This window comes from Oreochromis niloticus, linkage group LG17 (genome assembly GCF_001858045.2).
Source record: "Oreochromis niloticus isolate F11D_XX linkage group LG17, O_niloticus_UMD_NMBU, whole genome shotgun sequence".
Lineage (NCBI taxonomy): Eukaryota > Metazoa > Chordata > Actinopteri > Cichliformes > Cichlidae > Oreochromis > Oreochromis niloticus.
In genome coordinates this window covers 12100535-12119521 of record NC_031981.2, presented here as the reverse complement: position 1 = coordinate 12119521, position 18987 = coordinate 12100535, and the positions used below count along the sequence as shown (strand labels likewise).

At 37.1% G+C, this 18987-nt stretch overlaps 1 protein-coding gene across 2 annotated transcripts; it reads left to right on the top strand.

Annotated features, from left to right (window-relative positions):
- Positions 1-4132: 4132 nt before the first annotated feature.
- Positions 4133-17989, top strand: slc6a1l (solute carrier family 6 member 1, like). Of its 2 annotated transcripts, none has more exons than XM_005451630.4 (15): positions 4133-4415; positions 6374-6733; positions 6833-6964; positions 7651-7751; positions 9309-9418; positions 9529-9661; positions 11997-12131; positions 12216-12319; positions 12418-12542; positions 13337-13449; positions 13590-13721; positions 14035-14137; positions 14443-14543; positions 15799-15966; positions 16442-17989. In XM_005451630.4, exons 2-15 carry the CDS (start codon positions 6493-6495, stop codon positions 16535-16537), a joined length of 1794 nt encoding a protein of 597 aa, XP_005451687.1. In that variant the 5' UTR covers positions 4133-4415; positions 6374-6492; the 3' UTR covers positions 16538-17989. The 2 variants fall into 2 exon arrangements, with proteins under 2 accessions (XP_005451687.1, XP_003445050.1); XM_003445002.5 differs by having other exon boundaries at positions 4133-4419.
- The last annotated feature ends 998 nt before the right edge of the window (positions 17990-18987 follow it).

The following is an 18987-nucleotide window of genomic DNA, read 5'->3' as shown; positions in this document are numbered from 1 at the left end:
CTTAAGATAAAGGCCACACATCATGCATTATAGTGGCAGATTTCTAACAGAATGAGCTGAGGTTTTTAAGGCTCTTTACCTTCTTTAGGGCTTATATGGTACATGATGATCAGTAGTGCAAGGTCAAACGCATTTGAGACACTTGCAAAGATAAAAATGACTAAGCTATAATGGAGGAATAAAATTAAAACGAGGCTGTGATATATCTCCATGGGGGACAACACACTTTTTAGTGAGGACTGTGAAACTGTACTGGATTCTGGTATCAAGAAAACTGTAAATGCAGACGTGTCATTGGCCTCCTTCACTTCTCTTATCTGAAGTTCTCTTTCACACAGTTTTTCTTTCTGACTCCAGGAATGGAACGCTCTTCCTCTGTGTCTTACAGTCATTTTCTCTTTTCTTTGTATCTTTTCATCTCACTCTCCTCTTATCTACCAGGCACGGCTGCAATATATCAGCTTTTCCATTTTTATCTCACTATCTTTTCACTCTGCCTCCCAACTCATAGCTATACCTTTTCTCCTCTTCCTTCGCAGAGATTGCTCTGCCCCTAGCTCGCTCAACTTTCATCTTTTCACCCTTTCCCTCTCATTAACACAATCATGCTCTCTCTGATGTGCACCTCGCCCAGCGTTTGTCCTTAACCCGTGGAAATTTATGCGCCGTGCATCGTCTTGCTGCAATTCTGGATGAAAATGTTAGTAATATTAGCCTCCCATCTATGCATGCCAATCGCCTCTGGGTGTTCCTTGCTTTATAATAACCCCCGCATCGATTCACAGACCACGGCACGTGCTGAGAATTAAAGGCAGATTGCAAGGAGGCCTCAAAGACAGCATTTTTTCCCCTTAAACTGTTATTGAGAAGTGTTTTTCATATAACTGAGCTGAACTGAAACATGCAAATCTACTACTTTGATGATATAATGGTTCAGCACTTGAGTTGCAGTGGTTGAAATTGCCTCATGCTGCATATAAAAATATGAAAGGATAAACTGTATATAGATTGTCTTATTACTATTTTGAACACTTTTATTGGGGCTCATTTCACTTCACCAACTTTGCTGTTGGTTTTTGTTAACATGTCTCTTATTAGGATAGAATATGTGCTAATATGTGAATGTGAGTAATGTATAATGTATTGTTATTTGGCACCAAGCAATGATGTAATGTAATACAAATGGAATAGATATACCACTGCCATTTACTAACAGTAAATTGTAATATATAATACATATATAATAATAAGTAATATATTCAATTCTATTCAGTTTAATTTATATTGCTCCAATGCACAACAGCAGTCACCTCAAGGTGCTTCATATTATAAGGTAAAGACTCTGCAATATTACAAAGAAAACCCAACTATCAAATAGCACCCTATGAGCAAGAACTTGGTGACAGTGGGAAGAAAAAACTTTCTGCTTTTTAAAATAAATAAATAAAAAACTCCTTTAACAAGAAGAAACCTCAGGCAGAATCAGGCTCAGGGAGGGGCAACTATCTGCTGTGACTGGTTGGGGGTGAGAGAAAAGGGAAGAGAACAATCTCAGAGTGATGCTGAAAAGCACAATTTTAATGATATTGCACAAACCAATGAGAAACACTATGCACATCATTTTTTGAGTTTCCCTCCTTAAACTGGACAGTAAGCACATAAGTAATGTAGCATGTGCTAATTAGCACACAGCTCAAGGTACAGCTGAAGCAAATGGGAATGTGCTTAGCTTCACTGTATGCCAGATAGCACAAACCCCTAAAAATATAAATACACTTAGGTTTACTGGAGTGTGTTCATGAATGTACATTTTACACAAAAATGATTTTAACCCGTAGCCTTTGAGGGTGACTGCATCACGGTGTTGGTGATGAAGGCGATGTTCCATTTCAAAGACTCCTTCTAATATAGCCTTCTTTTCCTGCACTTCAAAGGATACATGATGGTACCACTTGGATTCATAATCAACTATGTGTCTTTAAAAATGTTGCACCAATCCATGCGTCCATTAGTGTTTCATTTCAAAGTGAACTAATTCTGATATTTCACTATCAACCAAAGCTGGGAACATTTTTTACAAAGGCCTGATTTCTCAGGTTTGTTATGTGTGAGTCATTACTTTGCTTTACTTTCCTGCAATGAAATAATGCTGAGTCATCACAGAGACAACCACTTAAACAGAATAAATCAGTACATCCTTTATCTATTGACCCCACAGGATTTACTGCAACAGAACGCTGTCTAAAGAAAGTTTCCAGTTTACAGAGTTTAACTTTTTTGAAACAGCACACATGATTTATTTTTGAATTGTATATGAGCCATTTATCAGCTTTTTGAGAAACAGTTTGTCGCTATGGGCACTCATTAAGTGGTGACAGGAACAGTGCTCATACATACAAATGACTTTACCATTGAAGTTTATCTAAACAGAGTCAGCAAATGTCTAAAGTACCATACTCGATAAGGCTGCTGTTAAAAGATTATAGATTTCCCATACTGTAAATAACACGCATAAATATTTGAAGATGCTCAACAGTAGCTATAAGAATATTGCACTGAACTGCATTTGTATTTGTGTTAAAGCCCAAAGTACTTCTGTTTCAGAAAGCCAACAAGGACCACTGCGGCACTTTTATGGTGATAAACTGTACTTTTGGGCAGCATGATAATCTCTGCAAAACGTTAACTTCTCCCTTTATGATTATGAAGTGTTTCCTCTGTGTTTTGCAACCTTCTCTGCCCTTTTCCTCATTATGTCATTTAAAAAGAATCCTGATATTTATTTTATTATGAAAAAGTGTGACTAAAATTAATCAAACTGTAAAATAATCCTAACAACTCTGGTAAAGACAGCCCTTTTAAAAATGTATTTACTTATTTTTTATATTCAGGCTCTGTTGTCTACATAATCGCTCTCAATTATCTTTGGCAATAAATGCCCTGGAATTATAATTAGGCTGCACTGATCATGGGGACGCTGTAAACAGATTGATGAAAATCAGCTTTGACAACTCCAATCCACCCAGTTATCATCATGTGGGTCCACATGGGCAATAAACCACATCAGAGATTACGCTGAATCTGTTCTTGATGGCAACAACTCACTATGGGTGTAATTAAGCCTTAATATGATCTAATCTCTCACTTTTGAAACCCTGAGTCTATCAGCGATCCTGATCCACCAGCAAACCATCGGGCATTGTGGGAATGTTCATTAGTCACTGTAATTGGCTGGTGATAGAATATCTGGACCAGATATTAAAGCCAGGAGGTTACCTGCCAGGAGAAACAAGAAATTCACATCTCTTATCTAATTCCATTATTAATAACGGCAACAATGTTTTACTGTCACTTGAGTAATTAAAAAGACAGTGTAGATAACATCACTCTATCATTATTATAGCCTTTTTGTGCACTTTTGAGGACTTCCTTTTCCAATAAGAACAAGGCATATAGATACTAGATCCTAAAAAGCACACAAACAGTCTCATATATATATGTATTTAAAGAAGACACTCTTGCTGGAATGAGCAGCTGACCTTAATATATATCATTACCAATTTTATGACTCTCTACTTGTGCTTGTAAGCGGTTTATTTAAGATTCATTGTGGGGATGAGCTTTAATAGCAGAATGTGAATTTGTGAACGTGCCTTGGGTTGCTGCTTTACTTAAAGATGCACTCAAAAACTGTTTTACTGCCATGTTTTACTGAAGCAGCAAGCACGTGATGTTGTGTATTTTCTATATAAACAATGGTCATTTTTCAAACTTGATGCAGAAACTGATTTTATACACCCCCTGTGTCCTACAGCCCCTTCAAGCGAGATGGATTGCAGATGGATATTAGGTCACTTTCTGCATCAGTTTGGTCAGAGTCTGATACTGGCATGACCACATTTGTGATCATACTTTTCCAGGGTCTCTGCCAGCAGCCATTGCTGGATTCATTTTCCAAAACTCCATGAGCTCTTTCACTGATCAGGCCCTTCTCTGTTGGGAAATACCATGGTAACGGCGCTGGCAAGAGCTGACCTTGGCCATCATAACAAACACATATGCATAATGCACAAACACACACACTGCTGCTGCTGCTGCTAGAGTTCCCCACCAGAGCTAGGCAATTGACATACTGTATCCCCCATGGCCACGGGGCCTCACTAGTCAGAAGTGAACAGTAATCAAAGTAGACACACAGGTCGAACTTTATTATCAACCACTCGATACCAGCTGCAAGTCCTCCAACAGACAGCACACAGGAAAGAACAATTTGCAATATCAGACACAGGGCATGGAGGACTGGTTTGAAGCTTTTCAACTTGATCCTTTTGGATGCTGAAGTGAAGTTTCAGAACTTTAAGACTGCAAGTGTGGCACACTGAAGCTGATGACCTGACAAAGGACGTGAAAATCTCGTAGGTAGGATGGGATTCATTCCCTCTCTTTCACGCTTTGTTTTTCACCGTTTGTCAGATAAACAAGCTAAACTGAACTTTTTTAATGGCTGATTTTGTAGTTGCTGGGGAATGCTAAACCTTTGTGCTAATGCACACCAAAAAAGCTGGCATCCAAAAGGTCTGTACTGTCAAAAAAAGAACAAAAAATCTTTGAGATTAAATGGATAACATCCTCAAAGGGAATGTCTGATATTTTTATATTATTCCTTTGCCTTTGAAAAAACACTTGTTCTCACCTAGACAACCATTTGAAAGTGAATATCTGATCATTTCATGGTGTTATGCCCACTGAAATCTGATTAAATTACATAGTGTGGAACATGGTACATTTCACAGCATGAATATTTTTTGTATCCATATTGATTACATAACATTTTGCTTGTTTTAATTTTTAAAAGACCCAACTGCTCGTTTTTTAATCTGAACATGTCACTGTGTGTACTCTTTATGATATTTAGTACACGTTTCTTAAAGTTTTCATCAACATCATCAAAGGCTAGAATATAAATGAGGCACCTATGAACTATGGCTTTCCATTATGTAAGTTAAAGTACTATGAAAAAGACAGAAAACATTAACTCCAATAACCAGTGTCACATCACTGAGGAACTACAGTAAAATGAAAAAACAAATCAGAGTTGAGCAGAGAATGTCTTGTTTTTCCAGGAAATATACCAGTAAACAGTGCAGTAATGTTAATAACCTCCAGCAATTGGCATAAAACCATTTGGACACTTTCTGGGCCAATCAATATTTGCAAGCATGAAACAACTTACACCCAGTGCTTAACCTTACCATAAAATGCTATCCAGGCATAAAGAGATCATTCCACAGCCAGTAAATGAAAAATTATTACCACTTTCTAACAAAAAAAAGCAGGTAATATTCGTTGGGCAGACAATAATGTGTGAGCATGACCGGCAGGTGTAGATAACAGTAGGAATTTCTTGAAATTGTCATCAATTTGGTATTTCGGTGAACGTGAACTTGGCTGTGGTGGACTAGAAAGAAAGGTGCAGCAGGTGTGTTGGTAGTGATAAGAACATGTAGTTCAGTCATCTGTGTGCTCTAATAATAGCCAGTGGTGCATGTCCCGTGCTTTTTTGTGGCTCGAGTCGGTATACCCAAGTATAGCACCTAGAACAAACTCTTTAAAATTATGCTTGTGTAAGTTATTTTAATATAGATTTTAATATTTACTCTATTATATATTATTGGGTGCTTCATTTATTTATTTATTGCAAATGTATTAGACCATCACCCAGGGTAAGATTTATCCTATAGCTGCCCTACATCAACATTATTGCTAATCTATATATATATTTGAGTTTCTGCAATGACTAACCCACCGGTATGTGCAAAATCACAAAATGTTAGTTTTAATGCTAAAATATAATTATTGTTGTTATCTGTGAATTTTCAAATGTGCTATTTTATAAAAAGGCAGAAGAAAGTAAAGCACTTTTTTTGGTTTAGGCTGTGAAATTACAGTTATTTATGTGCATTCCTGAAGAGAAAAATTTGTTTTAGCAATTGAATGTTAGGTAGTAGTACTCCTAGGGATCTATGGGTTAAAGTTAAAGCAAAGCAAGGCCTCTGTGAGCCTTGATCCTTCTAAGAATGCCGGGTTTGGTTTTCTTCCTTTTTTCTAATTCATATTTTCTGGAACTACAGATGTTTCTCAGTAATTTATGCGACAGCCATTAGCTTTAGTTTTCAGAGGCAGTTGCCCAAGTTCATAAAAGGGCTCTAAAAGACTATAAAACTGTTTCAGTGGCAATAAATTGTGAATTGAGTGGTATTTCCCTCCACTAAAATATATGCACCACAAAGCCACAAATATTTCCATTAAATAATAACAACAGCGACAAACTTCTTCTTCTCTACTTTCATTTTCAAACTTTACGTGCGTCCAGTGTCAGTGCATCATCCTGAATCCATCCAACTGAGATCCAAACCCAGCGTGAGGCACTCAACCGCAGAGACACTACAGAAAGGTGGCTTTCTGACCCCATTGGTCCACAGTGGTCCCATAATGGGGAAGACTGGGCAAAGTACAGTGGACTTGAACTCCCCTTCAGAGGTCAAACAAGCAGTTCCCTTTGAGGAGCTGGATTGTGTGGCGCCCCCTGGAGATAAAAAGAAGAATGTGGAAGAGCCTCCTGACAGGGGAAGCTGGAAGGGCAAGTTTGATTTCCTGCTCTCATGTGTGGGATACGCCATTGGTTTAGGAAATGTGTGGAGGTTTCCCTATTTGTGTGGCAAGAATGGTGGAGGTAAGATGTCATTTATTAGACCTTCAGAGTTTCTCTAATTCCTGTATACAAGATCTTACCAAATATATTTTGTTTGTCTGTTTGATGTGTTTGTATCAGGGGCCTTCCTGATCCCATACTTTATGACACTGGTGTTTGCTGGGATACCGCTTTTCTTCCTGGAAACAGCTCTGGGACAGTTCACTTCAGTTGGAGGACTTGGGGTGTGGAGACTAATCCCTATGATGAAGGGTAATGTATAAAGGAAAATACGGATTTACATTTCGTTGTTTACATTTAAAATTCACACATATAAAGTCTGAGTAATCGCATCCCTTTGTAAGGATGATGAGCATTGTAAAAGCTGTATACATCAAAAATCGGCATTATTTCTGTGACTGAACTTGTTCCCATTCTGTGTGACCTTAATTACCTGTACAGGAACTTCCAGAGTCTTCTTATTCCTCAATCTTTCCTGCTCCTTTCCATATTATCATTATTATTATTATTATTGTTATTATTGTTATTATTATTATTATTCACAATTATTTTTGACATCTTTCTAAATGTGAAATTGCTTGCTCTCCTGTTTGGGGATAGCAATAACACCATTGCCCCCACACTAAAATAACTCGAGTGAAGCACTTCATTGCAGATCTTCAGGCAGCAGAGACAGCAACAATGCCAGTGAGCGTGGTGCAAAGCCAAAAGCAACTGAGCATTAGAAACAGCACAATGACAACTCTGCCAATAATAAAGATGATGATGAGTTACACCATGTTAGTTTTACTCTGTCACGCAACATCTCTGCTTTTTAAAAATTGTTAGTAACTTGTGTATCTTTCCCCTCTTCCTTCCTTTTCATTACATGCAACCTTGCATGTTAGCTGACCTGTAAAACATTGTACTGTGCAACACTGACACTTGTTTTCCTTCAGGAGTTGGTCTGGCTGCAGTTGTTTTGTCCTTCTGGCTCAACATCTACTACATTATCATCATTGCTTGGGCGCTCTACTACTTATTCAACTCTTTTGGTTCGGTATGTTACATAATCAGTAGCAAACCTGCAACACAGAAAAGAAGTTGTAAACACTGTCATACATGCTAAGTTGAGGCAACCTGTGCTTATCTTTGAATCCAGCATTTCTGTAGCAACTTCATTAGTTTCTGGCCACAAGTACTAATCTCTGTTATCTCATATTCTCGTCTCCAGCAACTTAGTTTAGGCTTCAGGAATTATCTTTGTCATTGACTTTGTCTACTTGGTATCAAGTGAGCACAGTCTACAAATTTTGGAACAATTTTAGAACAATGTTCCTCAATATAAAACTGTCAAGACTTTGAATATCTCATCATCTATAATCCATAATATCATCAAAAGATTCACAGAATCTGGAGAAGTCTCTGTGTGCAAGAGATAAGGTCAAAAATCAGCATGAGTACCTGTTAACTTTGTGCCTTCAGGAAGCATAGCATTAAAAACAGGCATCATTCTGTCATAGACGCAACATCCTCCGCACTAGCGAGTAGAGGGACCATCTGGCTTGTTATTAGCACTAAGCCTGCATCTTGCCAGGTTTTTGAACTGAGCTAATATTGCCAATGCCAATTAGGAATTGGCTACAAAGGCACTGTCAGTGCTAAAGGATATATGCAGGTTACAGAACAACATAAACTCCTATATCGATGAGCAAAATAAAAACAAAATATGATTTACGAGACTTTATTTCTGTTTTAGTTACATTTTACACAGTGCCCCAACTTTTTTGGAATTAGGGTTGTTGGTCTTCATCAGCTGAAAAAGCTGTAAAACTTATTAAAATAAGAAAAGATAAAAAATATAATAAAAATTTAAAAGTTTAAGTTTATGCCCTGTTTCACATTTTCCAAAGCCATCCAGTGGGCCAGACTGGAGTCTTTGCCAGGCCAATTCTTGCCCCTGGGCCTTATATTTGACACCTCTTCCTCCATTTATTTTAAAAGTTGATGTAGGTCCAATATGAAACCTGCTAAGTTTATATTAATCTTATAGATGTTGGACTCAGTTTTCTTTTATCCCATTTTCCAGACATACTTTTGCCACCTCGTCCATAAGTAAGGTTATTTAGGATTTGTTTACCATCTTTCTCAGTGTGCAATGGTTTTCTTTCTCTGCATTATCATTCTGCTTTGGTATTTCTCTGCATGACTGGCTGCCTTTAAGAAGCCCGATGGCAGAAATTTAAAGACTTTGCAGGCATGAGTTTCTTGTACTGGGAAAAATACGGAGCAGGAAAAAATGGGTTGTCATTGTTGTTCAGTGTTTTTAGCTGAAGGTCAAAAACAGACTGAGTTCATTAAATGTCATTTTCACTGTTGGGTGGTTTGCCTTTCTGTCTCTGTCACTGTTTCTTTTGTTTGGGAAAGTCTTTGTGGTGCTGTCTGTGTCTCAAGGAGACATGTTTTTTTTTTTAATTTACAAAGTTTTGTGTTAACTCTGATGGTTTTTTGTATTGGGATACAGGTAATATATTTTGCAACAGTGAGTTTGCAGTTTTGATGATTTGTCCTTCTAGAACCTGTTTTTGTTCATGCATACTGTATGCTGTGTATGCAGGAGCTGCCTTGGCAAAGCTGTGATAACCCCTGGAACACGGAAAAATGTTTTTCCAACTACAGTCTGACAGACACCACCAACTTGACCAGCGCTGTCACCGAGTTTTGGGAGTAAGTTAATACGAGATATTCTGCACAAGAATGTATAAAGAGGTATATCTGGAAGCTCTTGGTGCTTGTCTCAGTCTGGATTCAAACAATGCCTGTGTGTGTTTCTGAAGGCGTAACATGCACCAGCTGTCTAATGGCCTGGAGGAACCAGGAGAGCTACGCTGGCCCTTAGTGGGCACTCTTGGGCTGGCGTGGGTTCTTGTCTACTTCTCAATCTGGAAAGGAGTTGAATGGACGGGAAAGGTGAGTCTCTCTGCCCCAGTTTCTGTTAATTCTCTTCTTCTGTGTTGTTTAGGCTTTGTGTTTTCATCAGTCTCAGACCACTCGGTTTACACTGGCCAGTATTTTTATTAGCTCCTCTTTCTGCCTCCCACCCCCTGAATATTAAAGCTTTAATCATGAAAACATGACCAGACTTTGAGCTTTTCATGATATAAACCTGATGTTGTTGTTGTTGCTTGAGTTAGTGGGCAAAACCTAATAAAAGGAAACATGAATTCAGAGATATTAAAAGTTGAACATTTGTATTTTTTTTAGGACTACTAGCTGCAACAGGCTATAGAGTTGGTACGTTTGGCATATTTGAGTGTGAGATGCAAACAGTGACATGAAAATAAAAAAGAAAATCTTCATTTTTTTCTTATCTGACTGAAGCACTGATAAGCTGAAAATTATGTTTAATTTTCAGTTTTTGTTTAAATGTATTTAAATCTTTTATGATTTCCATCTCTCTGTTTGAGTGCACCTTCTTTCATTACTAAGGTTTTGTGTATCTGAATATAAAAGCTAACCTGGTCCATGGCAGATCATAAAGTTATTTTAATAAAACTTAAAAGGAAAAACAATGCTGCATATATTACAAAGTGTCATTATTTATGCCATTTTTATTTTATATTATATAATGATGCAGAAGCTGTGTGTGAAAAAGTGCACCCACACTCACTCTCTCCATAGGAATTAAGAGGGTAAGTAGAAGCCAGGTACTGCTAATCACATTCAATTGATTAATTATCAGCAAGTATGTGCAAGCTTGTTCATGAGTGCAAAACATTCAAGACAGTTGCCAGTCTTCCCAGCAGTGGGCCTAGCAAATTCAATCCAAGGTCAGATGGTGCAATTGCAGACAAACTGCATAAAAACCCAAGAGCTACATCTCAGCCTTAGTTAACATTTTAAATGTTAAAATTCATAACAGCACAATTAGAATAAATGACTGAAAGAGTTATGGCAGTACAGCTTAGTTACATCTAAGCAAACTACAAGATTTCTGGAACAGATGAGACCAATATGGAGACGTTTGGCCACAATACCCAGTGCCATGCTTGGCAAAAACCAGACAAGCATATCAGCACAAACACCTCATACCAGCTGTCGAGGACAGTAGTGGAAGGTTGCAGCCACAGGACCCCGGGCATTTTGAGTTGACCCTGAACTCATTTGTATAGCAAAATATTCTAGCATCAAACGTAAAGCAATATGATAGCTAAAGCTTAGTCGAAAACGGGGTAGTTGATCCCGAGCACAGCAGCATATTTACAACAGAATGTTTGATGTAAAAAAATCAAGGTAATTCAGTCGCCAAGTCAAAGTCCAGACCTCAACCTGATTGAAGAGACTTTAAGAGAGCTGGGACAAAATTCCTTCACAATGATCTGAGAGACTGAAAAGTCATACAGAAAACCATCACTTCAAGTTATTTCTGCTAAAGACGGCTCTATAAGCTACTGAATCACTGGGTGCACTGTTTTTCACACACTGCTTCTGCATTTTGGTTTAGTTTTTGTTAAATAAATAATGACAGTTTAATATGTCATTTGAGGCTATTCATCTAACACCGCATTTAAGAACCAGATCATTGTTTAGGATGTCCTGATATCTTAAACCTAAGAACTGAGAGCAGGTATGCTTTCTTTATCACCATCACAGTGAAGACAAATAAAAATCAAAATGTTATAGAGACAGTATTTTTGTCTGCTGTCATTTTTCTGTGCACATCCAATCTCTCTTTTACCATTTTATTCAAATTGAAATAGAAATAGCTTCAAAATGTAAGATTTGACTACTGCTGGATAATTTAGAGGTGATAGAAAAATCTTCACTTTGCCTACTGCCTGGGATTTCAAATTATAGCAAGTAAAGTATATGAGCAGAAACACATTTACACATTCACCGCCAGGGATAATTGGATTTTAATGTGCGGCATCTGAGAGCAGTGAGAAAAATGAATTCCCCAAAGGCCCTGGCCTTGATGGACATTACCAATTAAGCATAATCATTATGCACAAGAACTGCGGGACACATCCTACAGATCTTTTGGCAAAGAGAAACCATGGAAATATTTCAGTAGCTGCCTCTTCTGTACACTGTTTTGCATCTCTTTTGATGTAATTATTTAGAGCAAATACTGTGTTTGCAACTGTGATAATTTGAAAAGCAAAGCCATCTCAATATCTTAACAGAAATGTATTTAAAAATATGCAAACAGCATACTCAGTCCTATAAAATGTTTTAGACTTTTTTTAAAATTTTTAATTCTCTTTCATTTAAATACTTAAAAATAAATCATTCTGTCTTTCAGGTAGTGTATTTCTCAGCCACCTATCCCTACTTCATGCTGTTCATCCTGTTCTTCAGGGGGGTCACACTCCCTGGAGCCATAGATGGGATTCTCTTCTACATTACTCCAGACTTCAATAAGCTCGTCCGATCTGAGGTTCACAGTTTGCACAAATCCACATCTAATCACCCACGCATCTTAACAAACAAACACCAGTAATTACACTATCTTGTCTCACAGGTGTGGCTGGATGCAGCAACTCAAATCTTCTTTTCATACGGACTGGGCCTGGGATCGCTCATCGCATTGGGAAGCTACAACTCTTACAACAACGATGTCTACAAGTAGGAGCAGGAAATCCAAAGCGTTGTAGAATCCTCTTTTGTAGATGATGCACAGACAGTGATGTTCTTTTCTTCTCTGACTGATGTTTTCTCTTTAGGGATGCAGTCATAGTGTGCTGCATCAACTCTTGCACCAGCATGTTTGCCGGATTTGTCATCTTCTCCATCGTAGGCTTCATGTCGAACATCACGAAGAAACCCGTGCACGAACTGGCAGCATCAGGTAAAAGTCATATTTTATAACTTATAAGAAATTGTTCATTATTCAGATTTGATTACTTCTGGATTAAATATTTTTAATGTACATATTAGAAGTTATTAATAGATATGAAGTTTGAAACTAAAAAAACATTTAAAAATAATAATATAATATTGCTTTCAGACACAGGCCATCGGTGGTCAAAGAGAGAAAAATATTTGATATGGTTTTACTAAATTAAGCACGAATTGCTACTATGTGCAGGTTTAAAATAATTATTCTCAATGATCGGATGGTAGGGTCAGAATTTAGCATATACAACATGAAAGCACAGATTCATCGTGCTTTGCATCAACAGTTCCAGCTAAATGCTAACACCTTAGTACCAGCTGATCATGTTTAAACGGCGCAGCCTTCCTGAGTACTTTTTCTGACCATTTATGACCATTTCTATATATGACCTCAGCCATCTTCTGATTACTGCTTGCAACACGATTATGTTCCATGTTATGAAGTTTGAATCACCATCTCAAATGGCCTGCGTAGTTACCAGATCTCAATCCAATTGATTGGTCCAAGTTGGTGCAATCAACAAATCTGCACCAACTGTCTGATGCAATCAAGTCAGTATGGACCAAAATCTGTGAGGATGTTTCCAGCACCTTGTTGAATCTATGCCAAGAAGGATTAAGGTAGTTCTAAAGGCAAAAAGAGGTCCAACTAGGTATTAACAATGTGTACCTAATATAGTAATTCATATAATGCTATAAGATAAAGCATTTGTAATTTTAATAATTTGTCTCGTTTGCAATATTTAGGTCCAGGGCTGGCATTTTTAGCGTATCCTCAGGCAGTCACACAGCTTCCCATGTCCTCTCTATGGGCCATCCTGTTTTTCTCCATGCTCATGATGTTGGGCCTGGACAGTCAGGTACCATCAATCCAGATGTTGTAATAGAGATATAACAGCTGATTAATTGGTGATTGCTATAAGTTTTTAGATGAACTAAACTAAGATACTGGTGCTCTCTTTTAATAACAAACCACATTCTTCATGTCATCGTGTTTTAGTTCTGCACAGTAGAGGGCTTCATCACAGCTCTGATGGATGAATATCCCATGGTTTTGCGAAAGAGGAAGAAGATCTTCATCCTCATTGTCTGCCTCATCTCCTTCATCATTGGCTTCTCTAACATCACGCAGGTGCTGCACGAATTCTGCATTAGGTCACTATAAAATTAGCAAAGTAAAGAGGGTTTTAACCATTCACAGAATGCGTATAAACCTGTTTAATATTATAAGAGGACGGTCTTGAAACCCAGCTCGTGTGAACTCTTGCACATTTTTCTGACACAAGGAAAAAGAGCTCTTGCATTATGCATAATGACAAAACGATCTCACAACAACCTGCGGTGTACTCTCATCATGCATATTTTATTCAATGAAGAGAAGGATGGTAATATTTGGTCTCTAAAGTAGTTATGCGTGTTCCTGTATGTGTGTTGAAATCTCCTAGGGTGGTCTCTATGTGTTCAAGCTGTTTGATTACTACTCCGCCAGTGGGATGTGTCTGCTCTTCCTCGTCTTCTTTGAAACCATTTCCATATCCTGGTTTTATGGTAGGAAATCCATTTTCTTTTCATTAAAAAAAAAGGATTAAAGCAAATATTGCAATGTGAAATTAAATGTAACCACATTGGTAATAATTTGAGTCATTCTGGACGAAGTGTAACAAATACTCCAGCATTTAAATTTCCTACTTGGCTGTTCAACAGGAAATTACATCTATCTGCTGCCCTTTCCGTGATAAATCTCTGCCATCTTGGCTTCCCTTTTTTTCCCCATCATTATGGCTTTGTTCTGGCAGTCGCTATCTCCTCATTAACACCCACACTCCCTTTGCCCTCCTCTCTTTATGCCACAGGAGCTGAAAGATTTTATAAGAACATCGAGGACATGATCGGCTATCGGCCATGTGGCTGGTGGAAGCTTTGCTGGATGATCTTCACACCTCTAATTTGCTTGGTAGGGGAAAACTGATTATGGATTTGACCTCTATGACCTTCACCTAGAGGTGCTTAATTCTTTAAATTTGTAATTTTCAGTCAGACTTTGTTCTTCTGTAAGGAAATCTAGGGATCCATCAAGCTAAAGCAGTAGCCTTGGGTAGAGAATTGATCTAATTTGTATTCTAATTTGTATTTGACCTCATGGACGGTCAGGTCCTTTGGGAAATCTTGCAAAGTCAATCCTGTATTGAAAAAGAACACTGAGGGAAATTTGGAAGAAATTGCAAACCAGACAATGCTTTGATAATCTGATTGTCTAAGACTAAGCAGGATGTTATTTTAACCAGGAACACTGTTGGATAGTTTGTCTGTTGTCTCATGTGGTCTAAAAGAAAAGCTGATGACAATTAACCTTGGCTGGACTGTTAGCATGCTAACTCATGCAAGTCAAAAAAGTACACATTGTACCTGGTGAACGTAGGTATTTCAGCAGGTATTTTTTTGAGCGGGTTAGCATGCTATTAGTAGTATTTTGCTCAAAGCCTGGCTAAGTCTAATGCTGCAAAAGCCCATCAATCTACAGTATGTGCAAAAATCTTAAGTCAGTGCTTGTTTCTATATATTTCACATCTAAGGAGCTAGACCTTAGTGCCATTTTTGAAAGTATTTCAAGTTTAATCTCAAAATTTAAACTTGTATATGAAAATTTTTTTGTTTGTTTGTTTTGTTTTTTAAATATATTTGCTTCCATTGCGCAGCCATGTTTTCTGAACGTCTGTTTTGGACTTTGGCTTTAATTTTCACTCATTTTCAGTTCAATCTTTGTACCTGATCATTTTCAGAGGAATTCGGGTTTTGTTGTTGCTTGTTAAGACATTTAACACTGACTCATTAAAGAATAAAATTACACCTGACAGGGAATGAAACAAAAGGCATCCAACATCCAAAGAAGAGCTTTGAATGTCCTTGAAAAGTATTCCTGAAGACTACTTAAAGAAATGAGAAGAAAGTCACCAAATACTTAACCTTAACATCGCTAGACTTTTTTTTTTTTTTTTTTTTTTTACCTTATTTGCTGTATATCTATGTATGTTTGCACATGTTGAATAAATTCCTGCAACCATCTCCCATTTTCCTAGCAAAGTCTTGGCTCAAGACTTTTGGACAAAACTGCTAAGCACAAGTTTCCTGGCTTATCTAGACCCTCAAGTTATGAATAATTACTGCACTGGAGTATATTGATATATGAATATTATAATTTTATTTTGTAGGGAGTGTTTACCTTTAGTGCCATTGAGATGACTCCTCTCACCTTGGGGAAGTATGTGTACCCCCTGTGGGGCCAAGCGATTGGCTGGCTCATGGCAATGTCCTCCATGGTACTCATCCCAGGCTATGTTGTCTACATGTTCTGCAGCACCAAAGGCAGCATCAAACAGGTACAAACATCTTACATAACTCTCTCAGATTCTGATTTAAATCATCTCAGGCTAAAAGAAAATTATGCAATAAAGTGTTGAAAAGAGAATATACAGGTAACACATGAGATTAAAAATAGAAAAAGTCCTGGAAGGCTGAAGTTCATATCTTATAAAGACTGTAGTTATTCAGGAAGAACAGAATGGATGGTTTTTGCTCAAGGCCGACATTATTATTCTGGTTTTAGGCAGGAAAGTATATTTTTGAAGATGTGCACTGCTTGTGACAGTAAATATTTACAAAGCAACTTTACGTCTCCGCTGCTGATTCCTGTGAGATATTTGTAACTTCGAGCTAAAGAGCATATTTTGTTAACTTTTTACATTATTCATGTGTGAATGTAAGTACAATTTCACCCAATACTCTCACCTGGGTTCAAATCATAATCATTTAATCATATTCTGATGTAATTGATTTTTTCTTTCACATGTCCAGCGTTGGCGGAGGATGACAACTGCCCAGGAGGATGAAAGGCGATCAGGGCAGGATGAATTCACACACACAGACAGCGTGGGTGAAGCACCTGTCTAAACCTTATTGTTCAAGCTAAAAAAAAAATCTGTCTGCCAGGTCTTAATGTAGTTAATATTGGAAGTTAACAATTTGATGGATGGATGGATGGATGGATGGATGGATGGATGGATGGATGCAGTATTGTCTCTGGACTACAGTGTCTAACCTTCCTTCAACTTGAATTGAAGTAAATAAATAAGATGAATAAGTATTTTTGATATAGATATAGTTTCCTTTTCAGTAAAACTTATGGCAAGCAAGTGAATGATACAGGTCACAATAAACCTGTATACAAAGCCCATATGTACAATAAACCATCATGAATGTAAATCCACATGCTCTTCATAAATTGCAGAACAATGAAGGCCTTTGTTTATAACGTTACTGCAGATTTAATGAATATTGTTGTACTGTGAAATGGAACTGTCTGGTAAAACTTGATTTCAAGTATAAAACTCTATTAATGGGGAACCCCAATATTTCATTTAAAGAACCAACCAACCAGTTACTGTGATGTAATTATTCTCAGCAACACTGTATCGCTTCAGTTGTCTGTAGGTCACATTTATCTGAGCAAGACCGAAAATGAAAAGTAATATTTCTCATGATAATCTTTACAATAAATAAGGAAATCTACACGTTATTTAACATATGCTGTTTTTCAGTTAACACAGTTTTGAAATACCTGTTTTTAGTTTTTAATTATGTATATTGAAGTTAAGTATGTATATTGAAGAGTTTGATTAAAATATTAAAGAACTGTAAATATAATTGTTTTGTTATATTCATGCACTGTCTATAAAACGTGGATGTAGGTCCAGGAACTGAGAAGTGAAGCCAATGTGGAAGTGCCTTAAACTTAAATTCATTCACCTGACCAGCAGGGGGCGACTACTCTGGTTACCAGAAGAAGTTTGATTGTTTAATTTTTATTATAACATTACCCTGTTATTCAAGTAAACACTTTACTAATGGGTTTATGGTTTTAACCACTAGTTTTATGTCTTGCTTAATACAAGATAGTGTTTATTTTGTATATAATGGTCAAATTTAGAGTAAAACAGATGGTAAAATAGGGTGATGTCAAAAATGCAGAGGCAGAAGTCAACAAACTAGTGGGTTGGATACATCCATATTTTATAAACAGTCTATGTTTGTATTAAGTGTATTTTTAAACTATGAAACTTTTCATGATAAGTGTTTTCAAACTCTGTTTTATAAGGTGAATGTGAAAACCATGCATCTAAAAAAGAAAAGTAAAAGAAAAGACACTCTTTTCATCTCCAAAATTGTGTTTGGTTTTTAAAAGCTTCATTTTATCAATACATAAAAAAACACCTAATGCTTAAGTATTATTGTAAAACTTAATTACTACAAGGTTTTCTTTGGACTGCAACTTTATGATCTGTATTGAAGATATACCCTGACATTGCTTCAGTGTTCATGTTAATAAAATGTATACCACTGGCACTTGGGATGTCAATTCTTCATTTCTCATCAGCTAATTAGAAGTCAGTAACTTCAGTGTATACAACTGTGGTCAGAACTTTACATATACGCCTCACAGTCATCCGTGTTATTGTAATTTAACTGTTTTTTATTTCCAGGGTGGATAGATTTTGTCTTCTTCTTATCTCTCATTTTTGCCTACATAAAAATTATTTCCTTGATAACAATCATAGGATTGGCCAATACTCAGGACAAGATTCTGAATTGGCTTTCCCAATTCCCCAACATCAACCATATTGAAAATGTGTGTACTATGCTTAAAAGCTCGGTTTGTACCAGGAAATGAATGCATTTAAATGAACTACCATTTCTAATAAATAAATGTAAATTTGTCCACACAGCTTTTGTTTTCAAAAACATTAAATATGGTGTATGAGCCCCATATTACCATGACATCCATACCTGTGAGGAGTATATGTAAACTTCTGATCACTTTATTAAGGTAACTACAACTATATTTGCTTTTTCTCTTAAAATCACTTCTTTCTAAAAATGTCATCAACATGTCCTTTTAACATGGCATTAATTCAAAACAAAAGACCAGCTCAACTTTTCTGTATTTTACTTTAGTCTCCTGCGCAGATTCGTGTTCTGAAATTGAAATGAGAAAATGCAAATCGACATTCCTTGCTACACATCGGCACGTTCAATGTGCTGCAGCATAGCTCAGCTAAGCAATTCCTGAGAGTTCTTTACACTGTGACACTAAGGAAGGTGCTACGATGCAATACCTCCAGCACTGGCACCAGTCATGATTTCTGGTGTTACTTACAGTACAGCATTGCTTTATTTGCTTTATTTCCATGCACGGACATGCTGGTCCATGCGGTTTGCATATTTGCAACAGATATACGAAGATCAAAATTTTTGTGACAAAAACAAGATAATTTATAATGATAAAAATGTCTTCTTTTGCTGTCTCTTGGTGTATAAAAACAATGAGGTATTCATACCCACTC